The sequence below is a fragment of the Trifolium pratense genome, linkage group LG3, assembly GCF_020283565.1.
Source record: "Trifolium pratense cultivar HEN17-A07 linkage group LG3, ARS_RC_1.1, whole genome shotgun sequence".
NCBI lineage: Eukaryota > Viridiplantae > Streptophyta > Magnoliopsida > Fabales > Fabaceae > Trifolium > Trifolium pratense.
In genome coordinates this window covers 25,882,769-25,910,247 of record NC_060061.1, presented here as the reverse complement: position 1 = coordinate 25,910,247, position 27,479 = coordinate 25,882,769, and the positions used below count along the sequence as shown (strand labels likewise).

General features: G+C 31.6%; 1 protein-coding gene and 1 long non-coding RNA gene across 2 annotated transcripts; both read left to right on the top strand.

Moving 5' to 3' along the window:
- The first annotated feature begins 9,214 nt into the window (after positions 1 to 9,214).
- On the top strand, positions 9,215 to 12,849 carry LOC123917669 (phospholipase A1-Igamma3, chloroplastic). The gene is made up of 2 exons (XM_045969445.1): positions 9,215 to 10,099; positions 11,791 to 12,849. The coding sequence occupies exons 1-2, from the start codon at positions 9,412 to 9,414 to the stop codon at positions 12,714 to 12,716; spliced, it is 1,614 nt and encodes a 537-aa protein (XP_045825401.1). The 5' UTR covers positions 9,215 to 9,411; the 3' UTR covers positions 12,717 to 12,849.
- A 9,737-nt stretch (positions 12,850 to 22,586) lies between these two features.
- LOC123917668 lies at positions 22,587 to 23,821 on the top strand. Its single transcript, XR_006812517.1, has 2 exons — positions 22,587 to 22,765; positions 23,601 to 23,821. It is a non-coding gene; the product is annotated as an uncharacterized LOC123917668 (long non-coding RNA).
- Positions 23,822 to 27,479: the final 3,658 nt, after the last annotated feature.

Below are 27,479 nucleotides of genomic sequence, written 5' to 3'. Positions count from 1 at the left end.
GCCGCCATCTTTTTCAATTTGAACGCCTTTTCCCTTTCTTTTGGGAGTTCATCCTTTTGGAGGTATCGGATAATGGGCGATCTCCAATCTTCTTCCTCTATCACCATCATCAAATCTTCTCCGCCGATGCTGGGAGTTTTGATCGTTTCTTGGATAACGGTTCTATGGCTCCCTGGTTTTTTTGTGCTCGCCAGTTTTGATAGTAGATCTGCTCTCATGTTTTGTTCGCGGGGAACATAAACTAATTCGAACGAGTCAAAGTGTTTAGCTAGACTTTGCACTCCCTCCACGTATTTGATTAACTGTGGCTCTTTCGTTTGAAACTTTCCTGACACTTGGTTGGTTACCAGTTGGGAATCACTCATGGCTTTCAACTCCTTCACTTCCATGTCTTTTGCTAACTTCATTCCCGCTATCAAAGCTTCGTATTCAGCCTGGTTGTTGCTGGCTTTGAAGGCGAAACGTAATGATTGTTCTATCATAACGCCATCTGGTCCTTCCAACACTACTCCGGCTCCACTTCCCCGTACGTTGGAGGCTCCGTCTATTGAGAGGGTCCAAGGCGAAGCTTTCTCAGTTGTTGGCGGGGTAGACATTTCTAATACAAAGTCAGCCAGTCTTTGCGACTTGATGGCCCCTCTGGGTGAGAACGTGATATCAAATTCTGACAATTCAACGGACCATGCTACCATCCTCCCTGCTAAGTCTGGCTTTCTGAGGACGTTCTTGATAGGGTAATCAGTTCTAACCACTACCTTGTGGCTTTGAAAATATTGTCTTAATTTCCTAGCTGTGACAACCACCGCAAGAGATAACCTCTCTATCCTCTGATATCTTGTTTCCGCTCCTCTAAGGGTTCTACTTACGAAGTATATAGGCTTTTCTTCGCCCCCTATTTCCTGAACCAGAGCTGAACTTAAGGCCCTATCCGAAACTGCAAGATAAAGGTAAAGGGTATTGCCTGGTAATGGGCGCGTCAAGATGGGCGGAGACGCTAAGAATTCCTTCAGTTGTCTGAAAGCTTCTTCACATTCGGGCGTCCAGGAGAATCTTTCATTTTTCCTAAGAGATGCGAAGAAGTGGAAACCTTTTTCGCCCGCGCATGATAAGAATCTGGATAATGCCGCTATTCTGCCTGTCAATGTTTGGACCTCTTTCACGGATGTAGGGCTTCTCATGTCTATGATGGCTTGACATTTTTCCGGATTGGCTTCTATTCCTCTGCTGGTGAGCATGAAACCTAGGAATTTTCCTGCTTGCACCCCGAAGGAACATTTCGCAGGGTTTAACCTCATGTTGTACTTTCTTACTGATCCCAGGATGTCCAAAAGATCTTCGTCATGGCGATTTTCTTTGGAAGTTTTTACTACCATGTCGTCAATGTACACTTCTAGGTTCTTTCCTATTTGCTCAGAGGAGACCCTGTCCATCAACCTTTGGTATGTTGCTCCCGCATTCTTCAACCCAAAAGGCATGACGTTGTAAAAATAATTGCAGGTATTTGACATAAAGGCTGTATGGTAGGCGTCGGTGGGGTTCATCTTTATTTGATTATACCCGGAGTAGGCGTCCATGAAGCTCAACATCTTGCATCCTGAAGCGCGATCAATCAACCTGTCTATGTTGGGCAAAGGATATGGGTCTTTAGGACATGCCTTGTTTAGATCTGTGAAATCCACGCACATTCTCCACTTTCCGTTGGCTTTTTTTACCATGACGACATTTGCCAACCACGAGGGATATTTTATTTCTTCAATGAATCCAGCCTCCTTTAGTTTCTCTACTTCCTCCGCTATTGCAGCTCGCCTTTCCTCCCCAACCTTTCTTTTTCTTTGGGAGACTGGTTTTGTGCTGGGCGATATTGATAGTTTATGTGTTATTACCCCTTCATCTATCCCTGGCATGTCTGAGGGTTTCCAGGCAAATAGATCAGCGTTATCTTTCAGGATTTTGATGATTCTTCTTCTCTCCTGGTCGGGTAACGCCGTTCCTAGACTGGTTGTCTGGTGCGGGTGATCGCCGATTTGGACTTGCTCCAGGTCCTCTATAGGGCTCACCCTTCTATCTTGAAATTCTTCCCTTGGATCCATGTCTGAATTTTCAATGATGTTTATGCCACCCGGAACGGTGGCTCGTCCTCTTCCGGATACTCCGCTTGCATTGGAGGTTCGATGTCTTATCTTTAGGCTGGACTCGTAGCATTTTTTGGCGAGGATCTGGTCGCCTCTAACTGTTCCTACTTCTCCATTATCGAGAGGGTATTTAATTGCCAGGTGCAGAGTGGACATGGCTGCCCCCAATGTGTTGAAAGCAGGTCTTCCTATGATAATATTGTAGGAGGTGAACGGAGTTTTGACTACCAAATATCGCACTTTGATGGTCTTGGCGTTACTTCCCTCTCCGAAGGTAGTGAGTAATGAGGCGTAGCCCATTACGTCTACCTGTTCTCCGGAAAACCCAACTAGAGCTCCCGCATATGGCTGCAACTGCTCCTCCGCTAATTGCATGGCCTTGAAAGCTTCCCAGTACATAATATCTGCTGAACTTCCTGAGTCAATCAGTACTCTCTTTACGTCGCAGTTCAGGATTTGGACTTGTATTACTAAAGGGTCATCGTCATGGGGCGCTACCTCCAGTCCATCCCTTGCAGTGAATGCCAAATCCGGAACGTCGAGTGGTTGGGGTTGTCTCACGAGATATATCTCTGAGATGGCTCGGCGCACATATCTTTTCCTTGCTAAGCTTGACTCACCTCCTCCTGAGAATCCCCCCGCTATTGTATTCACAGAGATCCTCTCCTTTGGAGGCTCTTTACTTGGCCCCGGAGTATCTCGTGGCTCTTGTCTGGGGATTTTTGGCACGACGACCCGGCCTTGCGCTGCATCGTCGATGAACCTCCGGAGGTGTCCGCTTTTAATCAGTTCTTCGATCAAATCTCTTAGGCGGGAGCACTTTTCCGTAGAATGACCTCTGCACCTATGGTAGGCGCACCAGGCGTTGTCGTTGAGCCCCAAGGGGATATTGTTGGCTCTTTTTGGGGGGAGGTTTGCCAAACCACTGGCCAGAATTTCGTTTAACACGTACACTTTTGAAGCATTTAATGGCGTAAACTCTTCATCGGCGGGGTGATTCCTGAACTCTTTCCTTGGCGGTTGATGGTAGGGCTTACCATGGTGCCTTTGCCATGTGTTTCCTTGATGACTTCCCGTTTTTTGTCGCGGGTGTTCTGGCGCTCTAGTAGCACGGCCCACATATTCCCTCTCCTTGGCGTCTCTTTGCCTTTTCTCGGCGTTACTTTCTTCGCCCTTTATGTAACACTCCGCTCTCTTGTTTACCTCCTGCATTGATGAGGCTGGTTTTTGGGCTAAGGATTCGTTGAAATGTCCTGCTTTTAGCCCATTGTGGAAGGCCGCCACGAACATCTCCTGGTTTGGATTTGAGACCTTGATGGTGGCCTCGCTAAATCTGGCTAGAAAACTACGCAACGATTCGCCGTGGTTTTGGCGAATGGAGAAAAGGCTAGTTGATGTGACTTTCACGTGTTTCGATCCGGCGAACTGGTGAATGAATTTTTTATGAAAATCAGCATAACTTTCTATTGAATTCCTTGGAAGGTTCATGTACCAACGTAAGGCCACATCCTTGAAGGTACCGGCTAGTAATTTACATTTCAGATGCTCCGGAGCATTGATTATGGCAGTTTGTGTTCCAATTGCCATCAGATGCTCTCGAGGGTCAGTTTTTCCGTCAAAGGTAGGAAGGTGAGGAACCTTGATTGCTTCCAAGACTTGGGTATCCCATAAGTGCTGTGCCAGAGGCTGTACATCCATGACGCCCTCTCCTTCCTCCTCTTCTGAAATCATTTTCGCTTTCTCTTTCTCATGAGTTCTTTCGGCTTCGATGGCCGCAATCTGGGTCTGTAAGCGCCGTATTTCTACGACGGCGGCTTGCAAGGTATTAACGCTAGAATTATCGTTATTTCCGTGTTCTCCTGCCATGTGGAAATGTTTGATTTTTCGTCTAGTTTGGTGTGGTAGGCTGGGATCAAATGATTTTACCGCAGCCCCACGGTGGGCGCCAAAATGTTCTGGTAAAACTCAAAGGGGGTTGTATTATTGATTAAATGGTGTGATTACACTTGGTTTAATCCCAACAACCCTGGGAATTTTATAAGTCAGATGATGATCCTCCTTTACAAATGAAAATGTGGAACTATTTATAGACCGCTAAGTCTTTTTCTCCAAGCTAAGGTTCCTAGAAATTCGGTCTTCAGCACCTCCTTCGGTGACTCAGCGTAAAAGTAGGGATGAAAACCTTGGTTTCCAAGCTATGGCGGTTAGAGGAAGTTGATTTCTTCCTTCTCAAGTTAGCTGTTCACGCAAGGAGAAGAGAAGATATTTAAAATAACACCAAATCCATCTTTTGGGCGTTGACACGTGACTATTGGTCACGCCTTTGGCCTCGTATCGCCTAATGGGGCATTTGGGGTTTTCTGGATTTGGGCTTAATGTTCTTTCTTATATTAATTGGGCTTGTTGTACTTGTCTCTAAGCCCACTGCCCAGTCCAATTATCATGCAGTCAATTTTGATCTCTACCATTAAGAAAACTTGTATTTTTGAATGATTATTTCGTAGGTATGTTTTAAAAAAAGTTCTAGAAAAAAAAAGAACACAAAATATTTGATTTCTTGATCATAATTTTCATTACTTTTATTTTAAAAAGTCATATTCAAATACATATCATGTCAAAAAATGATAAATAAAAGAGAAGTACAATTATTTAGTGTTGTAAATTTCCACTTGCATAAATTTAATGTTAAATATAGTGAAGAGAATACTAAACTTTTAATATTCCCTTTTTCTCTAATTTTTTATTTTTTTTATTTTTTTTCCAAAATTTAGTTTTTTTAATAAACCAAAGTACGGTTAATGATATTTTACCCTTTGTTTCCTTGTAAAAACTAAAAACATCTATTAAATGAATTTTTTTTAATAAAAAGTAAGAGTAAAAATAACATAAGATTTCAATATTTATTATTTCTTAATCTATGTGTGAAATTTTAAAATGGCCAAAGATTTAAGACAGATAAAATGGGCAGAAAAAGGTGTCTGACCCATCTCCCACCTGTCTCGAAACACACTCTCTAAACCACCCACTCCCTGCCTCACCTCCACCATCCCGAATGCGCGCCAACTCCCTCCACCAAGTCGACCCACGCGCTCCACCCTCACACAACCTCCCTCTCTCAACCCCATATCGTCCTGCCAACACTCGGAACCACAAACCCTCTCTATCCACTAGCATCCTCCAACACCACTTGCCCAACAAGGCCAAGTTAAACTCCCTCAGCTGCCTAACCCCCAAACCCCCATACTCCTTACGCAAGCAAATAGTATTCCAATTAATCCAAGACACTTTCCTAATATCCTCACTTCCCCCCCCCCAAAAAAAATTTAATCAAAATAGATTCAATAGAAGAGATAATACCTGAGGGAGCTTTAAAGAAAGAAAGAGCGTAAACAGGCAAAGAGGTCAACACAGATTTAAGCAAAACTAAACGACCACCAATAGAGAGGAATCGACTTCTCCAACCAGATAATCGATTCTTTAAGCGATCCAGAACCGGTTCCCAAAAACATAAACAGAATTGATTTATGTTTAGATACATTAACGTAAAAATAAAGGGTATTTATAAAAAATATCAATTATTTTTCCATTTTTTTTTTTTGACAAAATTCTTTTTCCAAATTTAAAAAACTACAATTTAATAAACTGCATAATAAATAATTTAAAAAGTGATATAAGCAAGGTTACATGAGTAAAAAAATAAACAACTAATAAGTATGGTTTTATAGAAATAGGTGAAAATATTTTATACCTGGAGCACCAAGCAAGCGTCTCTGTTTGTGCAAAATGTCATCAATCAAAAGATGTGAAGTACTTGTCCAAACTATTTTTGGCCTGATCAGCTGATCTGACACCAATAATGTTGCAAACATTATCCTTAAAAAAGTCACTAAACTCTAGTGGCTTGTCTCTTTTATTGCCTCTATATAATCCTTATCATCATCCAGCAAACCCCTTGCAAAACAGGCTTCCTTAAAACTATCATATTTGAAATTATCCACTGTTTTTAATTCATCAAAAGAAGTAGGACCTTTGACGTAGTTTAACAACGTCCTCAAATAAAACCTTTCACCCGCACTAGGTGGTGCAAAGTGAACTCTTCCAATTGAAAAACCTCTTTGTCTTGGAGCCCATTGATACAAATTTTCTTTCCACACGAACTTAGTTGGGAATTGACTATATGTTAAATTTTTTGCCTCTGAAAATTTCTTCTTTGCATCCATCCATGCCAAAAATTTTGATGTGCGACTCTTTGGTTTGTTTAGAACGTCTTCAATACGCTCGTTATCTTCAAATAAAACAGTGTACTCATCTTCAAGATGATAATTAAGCTGCTCAACCGTAGGCTCTCTACAGTGTATATCAAAAGAAAATATCCTCTAAGTAGTTTCACATGCCAACATATATCTACAGTCATAATACATCTTTATTTCATCAAAACATTGTGACTTGTCGCTTCCATTACCAGATGTATAGAATTTGCTGTAACTAGGGGTGCTCAAATCCAAACCAATCCAAATAAAAACCGAAAACAGATCCAAAAAAACCGAAAACCGCAAAAAACCGAAGTTTTTTGGATGTGTTTGGATGTTCTTTTGTGAAAACCGCTGGATCGGATTTCAGATTGATTTCTTAAAACCGATCCAAACCAAACCAAACCGCATACATATATTTTAATATTTATTTATCTTTTTATTAGTATAAATATATATATTGCATTAACCTTTTTTTTTCATTTTAAATTTTGTTAATTAATTTAATCTATTTTAAATTTTGTTAATACTATATGTTAGTTAAATTTAATCTTTTTTTTTTTTACTTTTTATATGTTTCGAATATAATTGGTAATTGTCATTCCAAAATATTAATTTTCAATATATTATATGTTATATTTTACATCAAACTTAATATTTATTTTGTCAAAAATGTCAAACTATTATTTTGTAGCGTTTTTTATAATATTTATATTTATTAAAAAAAAATTACAATTTATAATTTGGATATCCAAAAACCGATCCAAATTAAACCGCATAATATTGGATCGGATTGGATCGGATTTTTTTTATTTGTCATCCAAAACCGAACCAAACCGCAAATGAATTTATTTTTGGATCGGATGAGTTTTTGCCTCAAAACCGATCCAAACCGAACCGCGAGCACCCCTAGCTGTAACACGATCAATGTGACTTGTCACTAAATGCAAAATTGTGCCGTGTGTGAAAATCCAAATATCAATACTCGGCATCATAATTTTAATAGAAATAACATATATAATATAAAATTAAATATAAATAATTAAGAATTTTGGTGTAAAAAACAATCTATTAAAAAATTTGGAACTATACTAACTTCGGTTACGTAAAACTCAACGCAGTAGGTCCGATATCTAATTTGCAATTCATTAACCAACTTCTCCCGATCAGATAAATGATTAGGATTCAAATGACCTGTTTATATATATATATATATATATATATATATATATATATATATATATATATATATATATATATATAAAGTTAGCATAAAGTTTTAAAACAATATATCGATTTCAGGAATAAAGATAAATAAATCACAAAACAGAATGAAAGTTTATACACACCTCCGAGTAAATTAAGTCGAATTGTGGTGAAGTTGTTAACATGAGACATTGAAATGTAAAAGATGTTTTTTTTTTAAATAGATTTCAATATTGATGAAGGTGTTATAGTATGAGAATATATATATAACTTTCCAAATCACACGTGATAATAACTTTCCAAATCTCACATGATAATTATTCTCTAAATTTATGATCCGGTAGAAAAAAAACCATTGATCAGGAAAGATATAAAAAAATTTCGTGATGAATAATATAGTCAACAATAATTTTGATATGATATACTTTTAAAATTGATGGTGCTTATCAATTATTGTACATAATTTTAATTACAATTGGTATACTTGTTATAGTGGTTGGAAATATTGCCTTGCACCGAAGAGTTGCGGGTTCAAATTCTAGTCAAGACAAAATTGTATTATTTTTTAATAAAAATTGCAAGATAAAATGAAGGAAAAATAAATTAGGATTTAAGGTTTGCTTGTGTATACAAGCTTATAATATAAAATATAAGAGATAAGAAATTGCATTCACGCATTATTTTCTTCATGCATCACATAAGACAAACGGCATTCCTTCTATATAATTCGTTCGTGCATTACACGTATTTTGGCATGATCCAAAATTAGCTAAAAATCAAGTGCAAGAGTTCATTTCATTCTTGGACTAAGAGTTTATTTCTTAATTGCTGGTAACTATCTTTATCACATTAAATGTTGTTATTTTTTTCACTAAAAATTTTCACTTTTTGATTTTTAACTAATAATGCAATATTATGTCATGTGACGTATTTTGGCATGATCCAAAATTAGCTAAAAATCAAGTGCAAGAGTTCATTTCAATTTTGGACTAAGAGTTTATTTCTTAATTGCTGGTAAATATCTTTACGACATTAAATGTTACTGTATTTTTTTCACCAAAATTTTCATTTTTTGATTTTTAACTAATAATGCAATATTATGTCATTACCAGAGTTCGAATCCGTCAATTAAGAAATATATAAAACAATGCTAAAGAAGAAAAATAAATATAATTACAACATAAAAATATAATGTGAAAACTTTAAAACCGAAAGAAAAAAAAAACCACAACAGTTGTCTAAGCCGACAACTAGAGAATTATCACTATATATGAAATTTTCTACAACACATAGACTTCTTTCACTCTCACATCAATGCCTCAATACAACCATACTCTCCCAAAACAAATATTTAAACTAAATCAGATATAAGCTTAAAGTGTTACTGATTGTGCATCTAAAAAATAAAGAACTTAGGTCCATTATATAACTTTGGTTTCCCCCTTGTTTTACCACTCTAAGTGATGTGAGACTTCTCCAATAACTAATTTCTTAACCTTCTTCTTTAGTTAAGAAACTAGGCGATGTGACTTGATAATCAATATATCCCAACACCGTCACCCTCCACATATAATAGTCTTATCATTTCGTCTATTTAAAAAAAAAAAAAATTAATCTCATTAACATATCTCAATTGATCGACATCATATTATAGATGTCTACATTTAAACTCCAAATTCTCTACTTATTAACCTAACTTTATGAAAAATCTATATTATATACTTTTATCATCTCTAATCTCCTTAATGGCTTAATCTCTTTTGGACCCATCTGCAAGGAGCTTTAATATATCTTTGATAATTTCTCCAGAAAATATATAGTTAATGGTTCTAGTTTCTCGCATGGCTTCAGTAGTTGCTCCGTTACTTCTTCATAACACCCCCAACCAACATTCTAGCCTCCCATATCTCTCCCATTCCCAACCTTTGTTTTCAAGATCCACTCATCATAAATCCAAACTTATCTTCCTTTCAAAAAATACTAATACTTCGCCGGTATTATTCCTCAAACGCTCTTCTTCTTCATCCAGATCGTCCACGCTGGACGATTTAGAAGAAGAAGAAGAAGAAGAAGAAGAAGAAGAAGACACTGAAGAAGATGAAGAAGGAGAATCGCAACCACCACCCTTGAGCGAAGTATGGAGGGAAATCCAAGGCAAGAACAACTGGGAAGGTCTATTAGATCCAATGGACTCCAACCTACGCAAAGAAATCATTCGATATGGTGAACTCGCTCAAGCGTGCTACGATTCATTCGACTTCGATCCACACTCGAAATATTGTGGAACATGCAAGTATCATCCTACACATTTCTTTGAGAAACTGGACATGCCAGATTGTAGTGGATACACCATAAGTAGGTACCTCTATGCAACATCAGATATCAATCTTCCTAACTTCTTTCAGAAATCAAAGATCTCAGATGTGTGGAGTACACATGCTAATTGGATGGGTTACATAGCTGTTGCCACTGATGAACAAGAGATCAAACGTTTAGGACGCCGTGACATAGGTAAATTAAAGTCCCCTATATACTCTTATTTTTATTTGACAAAAACATACTATTAATAAAATAAAAATTAAAAAGCTATTTTAGTTCATTTTTAGTTTTTTTTTTATCAAAGAAATTTGGATCCGTATAAAGTGACAAAATTAAGAGTTGTGATTTTTATTTTGAAAGATAAGGGTTGTTATCATAACAATCTATGTTTTGTTATGATGTACTTATTATATTTATTTTTTATTTATTAACTATAACAATTGATATTAATAATTTAATAAATCATTCACTTTAAAAGAGTTGGATTCATATTTAAACTTTTTTTTTTTAAATCTATCGTCACTATTTTAAGATGGCATCATAAAAGCTCCATAAATTTTTTCTTTTGCTAATTTTTTTTTTCTTCTTGCTTTTGATAAGAAGAAGAAGCTCCCTTATTTTACCACTTATATGATTTTATGATTATGATTATTACAAAAGAAAGGAAAACAGAATTCATCAAAAGCATATGTCATCATTACTTTTAAAGGACAAAAGAATTTATCAAAAGCTTATGTCATCATAACTTTTAAAGGACAGAAGAATTTATCAAAAGATTATGTCATCAAAATAGAATTTTTTTATATAATAAATATTTAAATCATAGTGAAAAATAAATAATTTTATGAAAAGTATAAAATTTAAAAGTACTTAAAATTTGTACCAAAAACTTAAAATTAATGACAACCGAAAGGAACAGAGAAAGCAACAAATTTAGTTTATATTAATTATAGGGTTTTTTTTTGGTAGGGATTATAGGTTTTTTTCAAAACAACCCTTTTATAATTTGTGAATATTTACCCATCAACCAATGAAAACAAGTTTCGTGTATATGAAATAAAACTTAGTTACAACTTAATTGTGAACGTCACATGCAAATCTACTTAAGTTGTTTGTTCTAATTGGTTGTTGGGTAATTGGAAGCAAAAAATCCTTTAAAAAAAATTACATTATTTAAAATTATTCACATTTTTCATCTTCAAAGATTAATTTTGTATTGTATTAAAATATATAAACGTACAAAAACAATATAATTTTTCACTTATTTAATTAAAATTGTTTTTGTAAAAAAAGGTTAAATATGTATTTGGTTTCTAAAAAATGATGACATTATAAGTTTAGTACTTACTTAATTTTTATTATATTTTTAGTACTGGAAAATTATTAAGCACTATGTTTTGGTCCCTATTGTTAAGTTAACTTGTATTGTTGAATGATTTTTTCGCAAGTATGTTTGGAACATCATAAAAAGTTTCAATAGAAAAATAAGCCCAAAATTTGATTTGTAGGTCATGATTTTCGTTATTTTTATATTTAACTTTTGTCATTTTGAAAATTCATATTTTAATATATATATATATATATATATATATATATATATATATATATATATATATATATATATATATATATATATATATATATATATATATATATATATATATATATCATGTTAAAAAATTCTAAATTTTAGTAAATAAACATTATATGATATTTTAAATAGCCTAAGAAAAATCATAAAAAATTTAATAGTTTAACGATCGATAATTAAACAAATTTAATTTTAATAGAAACTAAAACTATGAAAACTTAGAAGATCCACGTTTTATACGGAGAAAAACATATTTTAAAAAAAAATTAATATAAAATAATTTTGTATGTAGTTATTGCATGGAGGGGCACAGTGACATACATAGAATGGATATACGACCTAAAAGACATCCTACATGAAGCAAACTTCAAGAACGACCCAACAATCAAAGTAGAATCAGGATTCCATGAATTATACACAAAAAAAGAAGATTCATGCAATTATTGTTCCTTCTCAGCTCGTGAACAAATACTCTCCGAAATAAAACGCCTTATCGAATACTATGAAGAGGAAGAACTTAGCATCACAATCACCGGACACAGCCTCGGCGCAGCCTTAGCCATACTCAGCGCATATGACATAGCCGAATTAAAACTAAATGTCGTTAAAGATGGCGACGAAACAACTACTATCCCCATAACGGTTTACTCGTTTGCGGGGCCTAGGGTTGGGAATTTGAAATTTAAAGAAAGGTGTGAGGAGCTTGATGTTAAAGTTTTGAGAATAATAAATGTTCATGACATGGTTCCAACTGTGCCAGGGTTTATAACAAATGAGAAATTTCAATTTCAAAAGTATATCGAAGATGCATTATCTTTTCCTTGGAGTTATGCACATGTTGGAAGTGAAATTAAATTGGATCATAGAGAAAGTCCTTTTTTGAAGCAAAATGGTGACATGGGTTGTGCACATAATTTAGAGGTATTATTGCATTTAATGGATGGGTATCATGGTAAAGGGAAAAAATTTAATTTGGTATCAAAAAGAGATATTGCACTTGTGAACAAGAGCTGTAATTTGCTACGGAGTGAGTATGGTGTACCACCATATTGGAGACAAGATGAGAATAAAGGAATGATTAGATCCAATGATGGAAAGTGGGTTGTGCCTGAACGGCCAAGATTGGAAGCTCATCCACCACATACAGCACATCATCTTCAGTTAGTGCTACAAAATCACATTCTTGTTAATGGTAGCTTTAAATCAGGGACCACGTGATTTTATATATGTAGGGGAAATTAAGGAAAAAAGATATAGAAGGAAGAAAATATAATGTGTGATGATTAATTTGATAAGAATATATAAGATGACAAAAGATGAATGGATGTATGCATGTATGTGTTGTTTTTTAGGGTTGTGTATTAATTAGATTGTGAAGTTTCTTTTAGCAAAATACTAGTAGTAAAGAGGTGAATTAAGATAACTATACTATAATAATAAAATAAAACAAACATATTCCGTAAATACAGTTTAAGTCGGTAGAGATAGTAATCCGTAGAAATTTGAGTTCGAAATCAAAATTCTTTATTTGTCTCTGTATGTTATATGAGTTTAATAACTAAATTACTTAAAAGCGATAAAAATGAAACAAAGATAATATTTTAAAAATTGATTTGAGCAGTTTAATAGCTGAATTGGAAGAGAAAGTTTTAGGTGGTCACAAAGATTTGGTCACTTGAATTTTTTTTTTTTCATGCTCTGGTTCTTAGGAGGATGGGGCCTTAGTAGTCCAGAGTTCGGGGCAAGTTTTGGCATCAAATGGTTCTAGTCTCCTCCCAAATACAGTTGCGGGGATCAACCGTGGTCCTCCCTACCAAGTTCAGCGTCAATCACACCACTAAACCAACTAACATTTTGTTGATTTGGTCACTTGATTTCGTCACATGCATATACGTAGTTGATAAAAGGTAGAAAAAGAAAATACAGTAATTAATTAATACTCCCACCATTCCTTTTTATTTGCCGTCTTGGAAAAAAAATGTTTCAATTATTTATCATTTTGATAATTTAAAGTTATATTTTGTCTATTATAGCATCTTTTCTTTTTTTTGAAGATTACTAGTTTAAAGACTCGTGCATTCGCATGGGTCATTGACTTTTATTCGATATTTGAGTTTGTCTATTAATGTCGAAAATTTATTTCAAATTAAATATTTAAAATTTATTATACATTTGTCAAAAAAAAATTGTTATACAATATACTTCATCCGTTTCAAATTACTTTTGATAATTTATGTTATATTTTGTCTATTATACCCTCCTTATTTTAAATCTTTTTTTTACTAAACTTCTTTGTATAATTTGTTTATTTTTTTGTTTTGCTTTTTTAGTGTGCGCAAAAAAATAAATATTGGTGAATTAAAATAAGGGTATAATAGGAAAATAAGGTGTAAAAATACAATTTCTTAATTTCTTGTTTTTTTTCTAAAAAGTCAAGTAATTTGAAACAGATGGAGTAATATTTTTAAAATATAAGTTGAATTTGTGTTAATTATTTCTTATGAACTTATTTATTCAATTTTTAATGTTTTAGTGACAAATAATGGTCCCGTGTATATTTTTAATAAAAAATTAGAAATTTTATTAGGAATATTTAGGGTAATTTAGTAAGTTTGATACTAATTAACTTTATTATATTATTATTAATTATTGTTTTGTTTTCTTCCTATAAAAATGTATAGATTGTTATGTTTTTGTTCCTATCTATAATTTTTTTTTCCTATTTTAAAGCATATCATCTTTCTATGTTTTTTTTTTGTTTATTTTAATGAAATTACAATGAAGGATATAAAACTTTAAACGTGATTAAAAGTATTAAGGATAAATTAGGAACTTTGGTGGTAACCGATTTTAATATATTATAATAGATTATATCATCTTTTCAATAAAACTAATTAATGCTATATATTTAGAAAACTAAATATTTAAAAAAAAAATTGGTACATAACATATTAAATTTATTTTTTTTTCTACATAATATATTAAATTTATTGGGAAAAAAAGTGTGTGCAAAAAAAATGAATTTATTGGTGGATTAAAAATTAGGGTATAATAGGAAGATACGATGTAAAAATACACTTGTTTATTTTGGTCTTTTTTTCTTTATAAAACGACAAATAAAAAGGAACGGAGGGACGAGGGAGTATATATTTTTAAAACAATTAAATGAGTATATATTTTTATAGTGACTAAATTGAACAACCAAATGCAACTACGATTTAGACGGGACTGGAACCACTAACTTCGAATCAGATTAAATTGATGGTGAAAGGAAAAAAAAAAAAAAAAAAGTGACCAAATACATATAATTATATAAGTATTTTTTGGTTACAAAAAATATAAGTGTTTTTTCAATTGGGAACAAGTTCCAATATTTATTTTGCAGCAAGTTCGTAATATTATCATATTTTTTATATCACGAATCGCACAAATTGAACTAACCTAACCACATTGATTTAGTTTGTATGACTTTTTAAAAATCAATCGAATCAAACCGAACCACATATATTTTTATCTCATAATTCAAATTATTTTTATGCTCACAACCGAACCAACTCACACCACGAAGACGCTTGCTAGACTGTTATAAAAAAACCTCCCAATGAACACGTTTTATTTTAGGTACACAATTTAAAGTTATAGCATAGCTAGCACATGCTCACATGAGTCCAACAACAAAAATGAAGTCGATGCTCACGGTCACATGTGATCTTGGTTGTGCCAGTTGTATCGCGATGTACTATTTCCACGGTGTTTATTATTATAAGAAAATATTTACTATTTTTTAATTCATAAAATATTTAATATATTATTTATTTTAGGCTTAAATATGTATATGGTCCCTGCAGTTTCATTGTCTTTTGGTATTAGTCCCTATACTTTTTTTTGTTGGATTTGAGTCCCTGCAATTTCAAACAAGTTTGCTTTAGGTCCCTGGTGTTACTCAAACGTTACTAAAATGGATGGAATTAACGGAGTGCCATGTGGCCCAATCAATATACGCCACGTGGCCAATCAAAGTCTTACCTTTTCTTTTTACTGGAAAATCTCCCTTTTTTGTTTCTTAGTATTATTACTTTATTAATTTGATTTAATATTAATATTTTATTAATAAAAGTAATAATTATTAAAATAAATGAAAAGGAAACAGAAATTGCATAATATTCTTCTTCGTGAAACCACATCTATTCCTTAGCAAAACATCAATTTGTGTTCTTATTTATCTTGTTATTCCACAACACCACCCAATTTCATCTTCTCCAATCTCCATCAATCCCCACAACAGCCCGACCTTCATTGTTAGCTTCAAATGCTTCAATATAAAAGAAAGAGTTACGTTGTTGTGACTCCATTGTTCTTCATTGTTGTTACCTTAATCGCCCTTTTGGTTTTATTCTCCTCATTCAGTCAACAAGCGTTATCCATGTTTTGTGCTCATACAACTTGTTATTGCACACTAAAGACTGAGATTTATAATTGATATATGCAGTGGCAAAACTTGGTGCTTCTTGAGTTGATTGTGTTTGGTAAGTTATGGTTTCACGATGAAGATGGAAGCCCTTCTTTTATGCAATTTATCTTTCTTTTTCATTTTTTTGTCAAAAAAATGTTTCTTTTTCATGGTTATTTATTTTTATTAATAAAACATTAATATTAAATTAAATCAAATTGGCAAAAAAGTAAAAATAAAAATGAGACTTTGACCCACGTGGCTTATATTGGTTGGGCCACGTGGCACTCCTTTAATTTCAACCATTTTTGTAACGTCTGAATAACACCGGGGACTAAAAACAAACTGTTTAGAAACTACAAGGACTTAGACCCAACCAAAAACAATGCAGGGACTAATACCAAAAGACAATGAAACTGCAAGGACTAGTTACATATTTAAGCCTTTATTTTATATTATTTTTACTTCTATTGATTTTATAGGACAAATACATTTAAGGGCCCGTTTGGTGCACAGGATAAGAGACAGGATAGGATAACTGTATCATATCATGTCGCAATCCAGTGTTTGGTGATACAACAGGATATGATAAGTTAATCCTGAAGCTTATCCTATCCTGTCTCTCTAGTTATAATTCTTATCCTGAATTTGAGCTGGGTTACCAGCAGGATAGGATAAGAAGAAAAAAATAATTACTGATTTATTTTATAAAATATATTTTAAAATACATAAAATAAAATTAATAAAATATAAATAATAAAATAATTAATTTTTAAATATATATGTGATTTTCTCACATGGGTGATTTTGTAATTTATATATTCTAAAAAATCAAAATTTTACTAAAATTACAATATTTTAAAGTAAAATGATTATTAAAAAATTGACAAATAGGGATATTAATTTAAATTTTATAAAAAATTAAATATAATTCTTTTGTAATAGTAGTTTTATTATTTACGTATGAGATATATCATATATTTATTTGTCTTATCTAACATGTATATATTATTGAGTTATTTATTTGATCATGATTCATATAAAAAATTAAACTTGATTATTTTCTCGTGATTTTTATTTTAAATTATATAAAGTTATTTGATTACTTATTTATATTTTTATTTATAAAATTCAAATTATTACAAAATAATTTTAAAAAAATAACAATTGTTTTACAAGAGTAATTTTGTCAATTAAATATGTTATATATCTTATCATATTATTATGAGCAAGTATGTATTAAAAACAAAATATAATAGTTATCATGTTTGTTATCCTGTGTGCACCAAACATAGGATATGATAACTGAGTATAACTGTTATCCTGCTGTTATCATATCCTATCCTTATCCTGTTTTATATCCTATCCTGTCACTATGCTATCCTGCGCACCAAACTATTTTATAGGACAAATGCATTTAAGGGTCCGTTTGGTGCACAGGATAAGAGACAGGATAGGATAGATGTATCATATCCTGTTTCAGTCCAGTGTTTGGTGACACAACAGGATATGATAAGTTAATCATGTAGCTTATCCTATCCTGTCTCTCTAGTTAAAAATTTTATCCTGAATTTGAACTGGGTTACCAGCAGGATAGGATAATTTTTTTTTTTTACTGATTTATTCTATAAAATATATTTTAAAATAAAAAAAATGAAAATTAATAAAATATAAATAATAAAATAATTTGATAGTAAATTAATAATAAAATAATTAATTTTTAAATATACATGTGATTTTCTCACAAGGGTAATTTTGTAATTTACATAATATAAAAAAATCAAAATTATACTAAAATTACAATATTTTAAAGTAAACTAATTATTAAAAAATCGTAAAATATGGATATTAATTTAAATTTTATAAGAAATTAAATATAATTATTTTGCTTGGGCCCTTGGAGTATACTCCTCTCAAGGTCTCAGGTTCGATTCTCATTGGTGCCAATTTCGGTGGGCTAAGTCCATACAGAGCAAAAAAACTCTGGCTTTAAATGGGGCCCCCGCAAGTGGGCGGTGGGATTGGTCCCCTTGGATTAGTCGGTCCTAAGGCCGGATACCAAGTTTTCAAAAAAAAAAATAAAAAAAAACTTAAAGAATTTTTGAATGTATTTTGTCGATTTTTATTCCGGAAGAAAACGGCTCTTCTGAAGGTGTCATTATTTGCTTGGAGGTTATTATATATATAATAGGCTTCCAACAAAAAACAATTTGGTTCATCGCGAAATGGTTCGTTTGGATTCGTTATTATGTGTCGGAGGATGTGAAAACTCTAATCACCTATATTTTCGATGTGCTTTCTTTGAATTTTTGTGGTACAAAATTCTCAATTGATTAGACGTTTATGATCTGTTATCAAATTTAACTATTGATCATGCGTTACAATTTTGTAATATTTATGCTTTCAGTAAAGAAGTCCAAATAAGTCTCCAGGTTGTTTCGTTGACTTGTTTTTGGAGTATATAAAAGAAAAGAAATAATAGAATTTTTGCGCTAAAAAAAAACATCAATGGAGTTGTTGTTTGATAATGCAAAATTATTGGCGTGGTGTGGTTGAAGAGTAGGAAGAAAGATTTCATATATTTGATTTGAACTTGTAGCGATATAATCCATTGTCTTGGTTGGAGCTAAGATTTGGATAAAGAGATTTGGTATTATATTATTTTATTTTGTAACTTGTTGTACATCTTTTTAGTTAGACACTACCTTGTACGTAACTTTATTTAATAATATTTTGTTGGCTTCTTAAAAAAAAAAAATTAACTAACTCAAAATAATTTTTTTTAAGCCAGACAAAAGACACTTTTTGATACCACAATGACTAATTAAATAGACATTTACGGATTTCTTTGCAATTTCAATATTTTAAATGATTATTAAGATAATGTGACATTCAAAATTTAAAAAATTTGTTTATAATCGAGTCTGTTATCAGGTTTCTAATCGAGTCATCCACTATTTATATCTGCGCTCTGCAAGTCCAACAGTGATGAGTGTGACAGGGTGTGTTAAGAAGTCTCACATTGGTTGCGAGCTGACCTGAATATATGTTTATAAAGTATAGGCAATATTCAATCGCCTTATGTTATATGTAAATCGGTTTTATAGGGTTACGTTAGACTCAACTCTAAATTTTAATAGCATCCTCTCCAAAAAAATTTGAATGGCAATATATATTATAAATAAATAAAACTAAAATAGTTTTCAATATACAACAACTTAGCACCAGAAGTACTCTAGTGAATTACAATAAGAATACAAGAAACCTAAAACAAAAGTGTGGGGGGGAGAACATATGGACTCCTCAGCACCCAAGATCACAACTAGCAAAGACAAAACCCCCAACAAACCACCAGCTCCAGGACCATGACGGAACTAGAAGGGATAAAAACTACTGAGAACAAACCAACAAGGATCTCAAGAATTTAGACATAACACACCTACACTATTCTATCAGGACCAACACAAGACACGTTGCACCTCCTATTCATAGAAGAAGCAGGGGCTACTAGGGTTTTTACCTAGAAACTATTTTCAAGACAATAGTTTCACCCTATTCACTAGATTCTTAGTTGTCAAAGACCCTCAAACAAAGATCACATCGTTTTGGAGGTTCAATTCGGCCACACAACAACATACCAAACTAGAGTCAGACCAAGTCTTACCCGCCTCCCAACTCCTAATAAAACTCTCAAATAAACCAACAATAATTGAAGTGATTAAATTTTTCTTGATTTGTCTTGCTATCTTTCCTTTAATAGTATTATTCTTTCAGCCTAAAAACTCTTACATTAGATCTAGCCGTCTATTGTAATTTAATCTAACAACCTGAAATAGTTAAATTAAACAAATCATATTATCCTCCATTGATGCGCATAAGAACACATTGTGGATATAAAAAATTATATTACCTGCTCTAGGGTGCTCCTCCTATTATGGATGTAAATTTTAAGTGAGTAAAAAAAAATTGAATGTTAAAGGTTATGAGTCATGCTAAACAGCAATCCGGAACAATAATTAAAAAAATAAAAATGGAAATAACAGAAAATGTTTTAAGTTGAAAATAATCTTTTTTAAAAAAAATTTCAAGGTTATGAATACACTATTTTCCAGATTATTATAATTTTTTGTTTCTATAAAGCAAAATATATTTTTATATTATTTTTTATAATAATATTATTTGTTTTTATATTAATGGTGCCTATATTTTTATATTATTTTTTTAGACAAAATAAATATAGAAAATATACGACCACAAGAATAATACTCCTTCATAATGGTGTTTGTTTATAATCTATAAATATAAATCCTAGATAGTTATCCTATTCGTTCTCTAAACTCTAATCCACTTAAACCATTGAAATTTCTTCATTTAGCCATGTCATCCACTTACAATGTCACATCATTTCTTCTTACATTATTGTCATATTGATCAACTTTTCATATACCTACATTTATATGTATAATGATGCATTAATATATATAAAAAAACTGGCCAATTATATTAAAAAACAATTGCCCGATTATATGTTTATATAAGAAAAAAAAACGTATGGACTAAATGGAAGCAAATAGTCACTATAATGATTGAATATATCTAATCAAAAGGAAATAAAATAGTCATTAAATCATCATATTTTGCTAAACAATTGTTTAAACAATTGTCACTAAATCATCATATTTTGTTTAAATTCTATAATATATTGTTTTTTTTATTCTGATTGAGAATCCTATTGTCATGATGTCATACTAAATGTGAACGATAATGAAAAAAAAAGTTTTTTGTTGAAGGATCTGAGGATGTGACTTCTTGATCAATATTAGGTGATCAACTAGCTATTGGTTTATTCATTTTTCATTTGGGACGTCGAAGACGGTAAATCATTTATACACTATCTGTTAAAAACTTGAACTCTCTCTTAATTATATACACACTTTTTGTTAATTCTAATAATTATATTTACATAATTATTAGTTTGATTATTATTATTATTATTTTAATAATATTTATTGTTTTAATTTTTTCACGTTATAATATAAAATAACGCATGACATTTGTGCATCGCACGGGTAAGAGTTAGTTATTTATTTAAAGGCAAATGCTAAATAGTATCCCGAGGCACTCTTTAAGCACTTAAATAGTAAGTTTTTTTATAGAATTTTTAAACTTTGATGCCCTTGATGTGGAAAGTTGGTATAAAGCCATAAATAAATGATAAAACACGAGTGGTGTTCACTGTTCCAAGTAAGCGGAACCAATAACATGCAGCACATTTTATTCATTTTTTTATTTTTATTTTTATGATGGAGTTTTATTTTAAGTAACCTGTCTTATCAACTAAGAGTAACTTGGACCACCACTTTGAAGCACTCATCTGCTATCATCATCACTATGACACTTATTTTATGATAATTTTTTGGTTATTTGAAGAGACACTTATAATTCCAAATTCGCCCCAAATTCAATCGAAAAAATAAGTAAATTTTAGATAAAATTATTTCTCTTAAAAATTGAATTAAAATTCTTCTAAACAATTTATTTATAAGTAGAACAAATGGGTCTGCCGCATGTGTAGGATTAATTTTCACGGCAGTTATATATGAAAAATAGGGACTGTTTTGGTGTTTCATTTGGAGTTAATTGTCTTAATTATTGTTATGGAGGGTAATAGCAAGGGCTGGAAGTATCTTTGGTTGGAGAGTGATTCACTAACGGCGTTCCATATTTTCTGAAAATATTGATTTAGTACCATGGGATTTACGGAATCGTTGGTCAAATTACTTGAGCTTGGGATTATACTTACAATGGTCACACATTTATCGTGAGGGTAATGCTAGTGCGGATAAATTTTCTACTACCGAGTATGCTTATGCAAATTTGAGGTGGTGGAATTCTTTGCCTCCCATTCTCCGAGATGTTTTTTTAAGTGATAAGTTGGGACATCCTCAATATCGTACTACTAGACACTAGTGCAAAAATAAGAATATAATTTGATATATTACACTTCTTTTATTAAAAACCGGTGTAAAAGAGTTATGTCGTAATATTATACACCTTTATTTAAAGAAAATAGGTGTAATAGAAAAATACTAGTCAACATATCACATATCTTTTATTAAAAACGGGTGTAAAAAAGTTATGTTATAATATTATACACTGTTTGTAAAGAAAACCGGTGTAATAGCAAAATGTGAGAAAAACTAGATTTATTCAATATTCATAATAAAAAAACCTTACCAAGAAAAAATATCCATAAAAAAAATAATAATTTATATGCACGTCGGTGTAAAGTTATTTTGCACATGCGTCCAATAATATACCGACACGTCATGTATGGTAATTAAAAACACATGATGTGTCACATTCATTAAATGATTTGGCAACGCGTCATTTGATGTTTGTGTAAAACAAAATTACACCGACGATGCACAACAATTAAACTAAAAAAAAAAACTAGATTTATTTAATAATAACTTGTTACAAAAGAAATTTAATAATAATCATTACATTCCTTAAAAATAGAAACAAATTTCTTGTATTTTGAACATAAAAAACAAACTTCTTAATTTTCTTTGAAAAAAAAAAATAAACAAACTCAATTTAAGTGGATTACCACTTTATCTAAGATAAAAAAAAAAAACTCTAAACTTCATAAACACGCGCTCTCTCTTTACAAACTTTATTTATCTCGCACAACCCTCTCTTCCACTGTCGATTGTGTCCCTCCACCTCACCCCCATTGGCGCCGCCGACTCTCTCCATTCGTTGTCATCCATCTATGACCTCTTATCTCTTTGTTTGTTGCTCTAATATAAAGGTAAGCATCTATTTTAATCTCTTCATCTTTGTATCACACAAATAGAATAGTTTTTTTTTTTTTTTTAACGGAAGAGTTCTTCTACTTTGAACCCTAGGGTTTCTCTTTTTAGCATTATTCCTGGTCAACGATTTGGTCAATAAGGGAATCTATGAGGTGAATAAGGTAATTAATAAAACAATTGTGTTGAGTTTTTTTTTTAAAAAAAAAATTCTTTCATTGAAGGATTTTGTGTTGTCTTTAAGATTTTTTCATTCCCGATGATTTTTTTGTGATCGAGAAAACATAATCAATGAAACTTGTATCTATAGTGATTATAAACTATTTGATAAAAGTAGTGAACGAAAATTGTATCTATAATTTGCAAATTTCATGTGAAGTTTTACTTGGCTTTGACTTTATTTACAAACTAGATAACTCACAATTGATAAGAGTTCGTAGATGTTGAAAATTTTCACAGACAATATTTATTGGTTAGTTTAACTCCAATATTTTTGCTCATATTTTCAGTTATCTTAATATTAGTGTAATTTTTTTCGTAAGTTCTTTCTTTATTTAGTTCAGCATTATCTTTCAAATAGTTGTTTGAATTTATGATGTAATTAAACTCATTTTGGTTTCAGGAAAGACATTCAGTAAGTTTTAAAAGAAGATTATTAGAACTCTGCCTATTTTTTAAATCTTTAAAAGCACATGATGAATTCTAGGTAGAAAAATTCGATTCTTCTTCACTAATTCTTCAGATTGTCTTAATTTTTGTTTTGTTGTCATTGATGTAGGTTAATCAATATTTTTACTATAAAGTTGTTTAATTTATATGTGTTTGAATATGTAGATATTCAATGACAAATCACAATATAAGAGAGAGTTCATCGACAAAATTCAACAAGAGGGTCCAATATGCAAGTAGTTGAAGAGCTAAAGCAACAAGAAGACCAAGATAATGAAGAAAATACGATAAAACGAAGACAATTAAAAAAACATAAAAATATAGTTTATGTTTAATGTATGATTTTTTTTGTGCGAATTACTTGAAGAATTTGATCTTTTTTATTTTGTTTCAAATATTATTTTCTTAATGAATTTATTAAATAGTAATAATAAGAATAATATTTCCTGTTATTTTGAAATTTCATAAAAGATACACATTTTACATCTATTATACACGAAATCAGGTGTAAAAACCTTTAAAAATAATCTAAACAACAAACGATTCACACCTGTTATAATTTAAAATAGGTGTAAAATTCTTGTAATTAAGTATAAATAATACACATTTCACACCTTTTATAATTAAAAACAGGTATAATATGTCATTTTTAACACCTATTTTATAACCGGTGTAAATTTTTTGGATATATCTCACCAGTTGGGTTCACACCGGACCAAAACCATTGTGATATCTCCAAAAAAATGGGTGTAAAATCTCTTTTCTACACTAATGAGATTGTTTGTTTTGTCTTGACAAAATTACACTATAAGTTCTTTAACTTATTTATTTGTAACATTTTAGTCTTTTTTATCTTATTGTGTTTATCCCATTTAAGTCCTTTACTTTTATAAAAAGAGCACATATACATCCTTTTTATCATTTTTATTAAGAAGATGGTGAATATGATGAAGAAGATAATCAACATAATGAATGTTCATACCAATTATTTGTATTTAAAATTTTTAATAAAAAATATTTTAAAAAATCGGATTTTTCCATGTGGCCTGCCAACTCATCATTTTTTAAATTAAAAAATATAAATTAACTTATGCACATTTATAAAAGATAAATGACCTATATGGGAAAAAAGAAAGATAAAGACCAATCTATGTATCATGGGTACACCTAAAATGGTGAAGTACTCGTACCGGGTATGTATCAGTACAAGATATTCCATGGTACTCGTACGGTACGCACCGATTTCGTACCCATTTTTATTTGGTTGATTTATGATGATGAATACGGAAAAAATATATTGACTGTTGAAAAATATCTTAAAATATTATAATTTTTTTATTATATTTCAATTATCTCTCATTTTTTATGAAAATAGTTGAGACGGTGGACCAAAAAAATTAAATGTTCAAAGCATGATGATAATAATTCACTTAAAAATAATTTTTCTAATATTTTATATTAATGTACCCGTACCTTAAATTTTCTAAAAATGTCATACCGCGTACCAGTACCCGTACCGTACCTATACTTAGGCAACATAGAGACCAATGTGTTACAAATACTAAATAGGGTTTTTCTATCATGTGCAAATTTGCACATGTTAAGAAGTTTAAATTATTAAATTTGTATTGGAACTTGTGCATTTTATATTAAATGTATAATATTTTAATAAATACTGTAATTATTATTTTTTAATAAAAAGTTACTACTTTTAGTTATCTTAACATGTGCAATGATGCACATGTTAGACAAACCCTACTAAATAAGATAAATAATCTCTGGTGTAATTTTGTCTTTTATCTTGTACCATTGGGGTTAAAGTCTAGTCTCTCGTTGTAATTAGCTTATTTTCTCTTTTTTAATAATAATAATGAGATATAAATAGAGAAAAGGGAAGTTGGGGCACCGACATAGTTGGGATGTAAAGCTCTACCTTAAATTTATCCAAAAGAAAATAAAAAGTCAACCACTTCATTTTATCACTATTATTACCAAGGTTATCAAAACCGGACCGGACCGGTCGGACCGTGAACCGGTCATAAAAACGGTTCGGCTTTGAGCAAAAAACGGACAGAAAACCGACCGGCAAAAAACCGCCTGAACCGGAGTCGAACCGGGACGAACCGGTGAACCTGCCGAGCGGTTCAAGCAGTTTGGCAGATTTTTTAATTTTTTTTAAAAAATAGGGCAAAACGACGTCGTTTTAACTTTTTTTTTAAAAAAAAATGAAACAAAACAACAACGTCGTAGGAATAGGAAATATTTTTGTTTTTCATCTATTCTTCATTTGGTTTGAATTATAAATTTTATTTTATTTTGACTTGTGATATATTTTATCTTTTTAATGTGTGAAATTATGAAATATTGAGCAATTATTCATATATTTTTATTTATATATTAATTAAAATATATATTTAATTAAAAACGGTTCGACCCCGATTGAACCCGGTCCGACCAATTGAACCTTAAACCGGTGAACTCGCCGGTTCGATGACCGGTCCGATTCTGACAACCTTGATTATTACACTTTAAATACGGGTGAAATATTGTACAAAAAAAATGCGGGTGAAACAAGACACATTTTAAATTTGGGGGCTGCTAATTTAGACCCAGTTGGGTCTAAATTAGCAAGGTGCACCTTTTGAGTTGGACAAAAATACCCTTTCTTTTTTTAAAAAAAAAAAAAAAAAAACATATTGGCGCTGATCCAGTGTCGCGCGCCTACCGCAGGACCACCGTTACAGACCGTTGATTTCCATCAGACGGCCAAGAGATGATCTCATCATGGCTGTCGGATCAATCAGACAGTCCAGATCATCCATCTCCATGATAAGCCAGAGCGTGCACCACACTAGATCTGCGCCTGGAGAGAGAAAATTTCATTTTAAAAAAGCAGGACACGTGTCAACTGCTGGGTGGTTGGCGTGTTTTTTTTTTTCATTTAATACTTTAAACTCAATTATTTCATTGTAAATTAATTTTTTATTTTTTTATTTTTATACCAAAATTCATAATTTTTTTTTGTCTACAAATAGAGACTTGGTTCGTTTGATTTGGACACAAAAAAAAAAACTCAATTTTTCACTACCTTTAATTATCTTTATATAATACTGTGAAACCATTTAGCTGGTAGAATGGTTTCACAGTATAACTCTCTGAAACCATTTTACTGGTAGAATGGTTTCAGTGAGTAATTTCTTAATTGTTTGCTTCTTAAACCATTCTGAAACCATTTAGCTGGTACAATGGTTTCAGAGCGTTGTACTTTGAAACCATTTCACTGATAGAATGGTTTCAGGGGAGTTGATTTTTAATTGTTTGCTTCTGAAACCATTTTACTGCTAGAATGGTTTCACAGTATAACTCTCTGAAACCATTCTTCCAGCTAAATGGTTTCAGAAGCAAACAATAGTTTTTAATTACCGTTTTATCTCATTTAATTAACGAAAAATAGTTTCAGGTCTCAAAAAATTTCATAAAATATACCAAAAGTTCCAGAATATTATCTAATATTTTATTAGAAACAAATAAAAAAACAATTGGTTTCAGAGTACAAATCTATGAAATTATTATTATTATTTGTTAAATGGTTTTAAATAATCAGCGGAATTTGTGAAAATAATTTCATGACTTGAACTAGGGAGAGTGAGGTACACAAGAGGGTTCTAAATAATTCATAGTACTTTACATAAAATTTTGGAAATTTTTTATGGAATTATAATATTTTTAATTACCTTTTTACTCATTTAATTAACTAAAAATAGTTTCGGGTCTCCAAAAATTTCATACAATATACCAAAATTTCCAGAATAATATCTACTATGTTATTATGAAAAAATAAAAAAAAAATAGAGCCTCCCTGAGGCCGCACGCGCCCCCACGCGCCGCCGGTGAGAGTGGGCGTGGGCGACGCGCACTGTTCATCGTCCCTCCCACCCGTTTTATGCAGAAACGGGTCGTGCGACCCGGTTTTTGACCCGGTTCGATCTCCCTCAATACTCAACGAAACTCGACGTTCCTTATATGGATTTTGATCGTTTTTCA

Bases quoted from the DNA above. Each gene is read 5' to 3' on its own strand.
- LOC123917669 (XM_045969445.1), top strand. From the start codon at position 9,412: ATGGTTCTAGTTTCTCGCATGGCTTCAGTAGTTGCTCCGTTACTTCTT. The intron at 10,100-11,790 runs GTAAATTAAAGT...TTTTGTATGTAG, and splicing joins TTTAGGACGCCGTGACATAG to TTATTGCATGGAGGGGCACA.